This window comes from Nicrophorus vespilloides, unplaced genomic scaffold (genome assembly GCF_001412225.1).
Source record: "Nicrophorus vespilloides isolate i.1.1-1 unplaced genomic scaffold, Nicve_v1.0, whole genome shotgun sequence".
Lineage (NCBI taxonomy): Eukaryota > Metazoa > Arthropoda > Insecta > Coleoptera > Silphidae > Nicrophorus > Nicrophorus vespilloides.
Window position 1 is genome coordinate 1524 of NW_017095517.1, and position 3895 is coordinate 5418.

Sequence of the window (3895 nt, forward strand, 5' to 3'; positions counted from 1 at the left end):
AAAAAAAAAAAACATCGAATCGAAAATTAATTTGATAATCTTTTTCTCTCTCTCTGCACGAAACTAATTGGCCAAATACACAACACACAGAAAAAATTACTTTGATTGCACTGAAAAAAATAAAGCAATTTGTAATCAACCAGAGCAACGTTTTCTTTTTGTTTTTCTACTGTAATCGTAGTATTTGTCACGGGTGGCGTTTCTTTTTTTGTTTTTTTCGTTCTGTATTTCACTTTTCTTTGTTATATTGGTCACATGTAAGTACTATTTCCTAGATTAGAGCTTCACGACTCACACTTTTCCATCGAATCCATTTCTCTCTTTCTGATCATTCGAATCCATAAGTCAGCAAAGCAATCACCTTTGCACCAGCAAACAAAATTTTTCATAAACATTTACCAAACAAAACAAAAAAGTGATTCCATTTTTGTTTAATACATAACCTTAATTATATTTTTGACGTAACGAGTCATTAAATGGAATCGCTTTTTGTCACGAAATAAATAACCAGTTGCTATAGTAACAGAAACATGTAAGCCTATCATCCATCTAGTACTAATATCATGATGCAATTGCAATTGTTTCAACAAACAATTGCAATTCCTGTGTACATATTGTACAATTTTAGTTTTTTTTTTGTGTATTAGCGACAAAAACTCGATTTGTTGTTTCGTTTTTAAAGATTTTGTTTTCCTCATGATTTTTCTTCTGCTTAGGTCCATAACGAGAGACACCATTCCGGAGGAGAATTACGGCAACGGAGGTGCGAGAAGGCCGTCCTGGCTGCCGCCCGTACGACAAACGCCTAGGTTACAAGTGAGGCGGCAGCAGACCCTAGGCCCGGCGCTTATATCCGCCGCATCGTCAGCGACATCCGACGACAGTTCCGAGAACGAAGACATGGATTGCCTGATGAAACCGAACGGCAACTTCTGAAACACAGCCGCCTCCTGAGCCTTACCCAAACCTCCACAAACTAAAACAAAACACACACCTTCTCCTCCATTAGCAGAATTTACCACACAACCTACTCTCCAGCATAGTGTACTTAAGAAAAAGAAGAAGTAATTAATCAAAGGACTTTAATACTTTACGTTTAGGGTTTTTTTTTTGTATCTACATAAGTTAACTTTCATCCTATCAATTTAGTCCTTATTTTTTACGTAATTATTGTTATATTTAAGGCGATTTAAGCAATTCGAGTTTTAATTTAATTGAAAACAAAAGTAATCATTTAAAGACAAAGTATTACAGAAGAAAGAAAACAAAAACAAAAGAAAACAGAAGTCTCGAGACGGAAAAGCGAAACAAGTCAATATTAAATAATTTTAACAAAAAAAAAAAGTAAAGAAAAGAAACAAATATTTATATATATTTATGTATAATTAAAATAAGCGAATGAAATGAAGAAGGGAATGATTTGAATACGAGCACAAAAAAAAAGATGGCGCTGTAACAAGAGCGCGCAGTAACAAAAGCGTCAAATGTGTGCAGCCTTTTGTTATGCGCGCTTTTGTCGGATCACCAGAAAACACACACATAAACGAGTGTGAGCGAAAGTAAAAATTAAAAAAAAAAACATTAAATTATCTGTGATTGTTGATTGATTCAATCTGAGGGAATATTTTGTGGAACAAAGCAAATATTTAAAAAAGTTTTGCTTGATTTATTATTTTTTTTCTTTTCGTGTTTTCTCGAGATAGACTTTAGAAGGGATTTGTAAAGAAGTAAAGAATCGTCCAAAAAAAAAAAATTAAAAAAAAAAAAAAAAAAAAAAAAAAAAAAAAAACACGTAGTGAATCTTAGCCGAAGCGATGGTAATTATTAATCAAATTCGCTGATCCTAGTTAATTGTTCGGATTAGTTGGCTTTGTACACGTAAAAGAAGAAGAAGAAAAAGACGACGAGAAACTTCTAATTTGTATCGCGTTTCGTTTCATTATTATTATTATTATTATTATCATTATAAAATTTTGTTTCTTTTGTTTTTTTTTTTTTTAATTGAAATCACACAGAGTGGACTTAGGGAGGAATTCGAGCCTCCTTTAGAGAGATTATTATGAATTGTGTAAAAAAATAATTAATTAATTATTAATTAATAAAATAATATTTATGTATTTAGTAGAATTTACAACGACTTTTTAAAGAGATCATTATATATATATAAAAAAAAAACAATGTACATATTGTACTGCAATCGCTTTAGAGATCGCTTCTAAATTGAACTGTAAATGAGTTGATTCATTTTGTTGATCAATCAACCTCGCGTGATTCCAGCAAAACAAAAGAAAACTGAAGAAGGAAACAAAAAACAAGAAATATTTAACACTTGATCTAGACGTCTGGGTGTTTGTTGAAACAAAATTGAAAGAAACAACTAAGAGAGAATAAATGAAGAAAAAAATAAATAATTGTGCCTCATTGATACAAGACCTGATAGTTTAATTATATTATTGATAATCGATGCGATTGTGAAGACGTTCTTGATGAAGCTTCTTTGTTGAGCTTACACCAATTAATTGTGAAAAACCACAATTTTTCTCTCTTTCTCTCTCTATATCTCTTTTCACCAAGAAATGGTTATTTTTTTTGTTTTATTTCCGTTCTGATAGGCTATCAAAATATAAACTAAAAAAAAATTTGTACATAAATAAATTTGTAGTAATTGTAATTTTTACAGCCCGACAATATATTTGAAACTGTTGTAATAAAATGTGTTTGATGTTGATGATGAAGAATGGATGAATGAGAAGAACAAGACACGTAAATTGTAAATTGGAAAAATGAAGAGAAATATTGTGTGAAATAAATAAACAGAACAAAGATAACAATAGAAGCAGCAGCAACAACAAACAACAAAGAAAAAAAACTTGTTACTATTATGAAAAAAAAATGTAATTAAATAAAAAGTCACGAAAAAAAAATCGATTGTCGTTTTATTAACTCCTTCTTTGTTTATGCGTGGATGTACCTCAAGGAATTGTACTTTGTCCTATAAATTTCGAAAATTTACAAAACAAACTTTTTTTTTTTTTTCAAACGCCAACATTTTCAGGAAAGTTTCTCAAAAAAATGAATTCATTTGGGAATATTCGTAATAATATTCGTAACTAATATTTGTAATTAGAAAATCTACTAGTAGTAAAAAATCTACTTAAAAATAACTATGTAATCGTGAATTTTAAATCAAGTCGCTGTGTTTATGGGAAATGACGAATCGCAGTTGCTTTGAACGTTCATACAATCCTCATTGGGTCACAAAAAGAGTGATTTTCGAACGCTAGATGAGAAAGCAATAAAAATGTAGTTGCAGCTGCAAAAACGCTTCAAAAAGGGATCGGCTTTTTACGTTCTTAACAATTCTATTGGTGGCTCATAACTAAACATGTTTTTTTGTTAACCCATACAATTTTCTTTTATATAAATCTAAACCAATCGACATACGGGTACGAAAATTTGGGCGTTTTGTTTCAAATTACTTTATATATTAAAACATGATGTGAATTTTACAAGTAACTTGCCAAGTAACAAGCACACTCGATAATAGAGTAATGAAATTTAAGCAATTGTTTTATAAGAAAACTTTGTTCAACTTCGTCACAACTGCGCATGTTTAAACAATTGTTATGTGGACATTAAAACAATGTGTTTCGCACACTCGATAAGTTAGTAATGAAATTTAAGCAATTGTTTTATAAGTTGACTTATTTAGGCAAGAAAAATTTGTTCAACTTTGTCACAGCTGCGCATGTTTAAACAATTGTTATGTGGACACTAGAACAATGCGTTTCGCACACTCGATAAGTGAGTAATGTAATTTAAGCAATTGTTTTAAAAATTGCTTTATTTGGGCAAGAAAACTTTGTTCATCTTCGTCACAACTGCGCATGTTTAA

The 3895-nt window shown here is 30.6% G+C and overlaps 1 protein-coding gene across 1 annotated transcript in view; it reads left to right on the forward strand.

The window, feature by feature from the left end:
- Positions 1 to 1899, forward strand: part of LOC108566708 — a 2344-nt gene extending 445 nt beyond the window's left edge. The window contains exon 2 of the mRNA XM_017926758.1: positions 717 to 1899. Coding sequence (XP_017782247.1) covers positions 717 to 936 — 220 coding nt within the window. The 3' untranslated portion in view covers positions 937 to 1899. The remainder of the gene's footprint in view (positions 1 to 716) is intronic.
- Positions 1900 to 3895: the final 1996 nt, after the last annotated feature.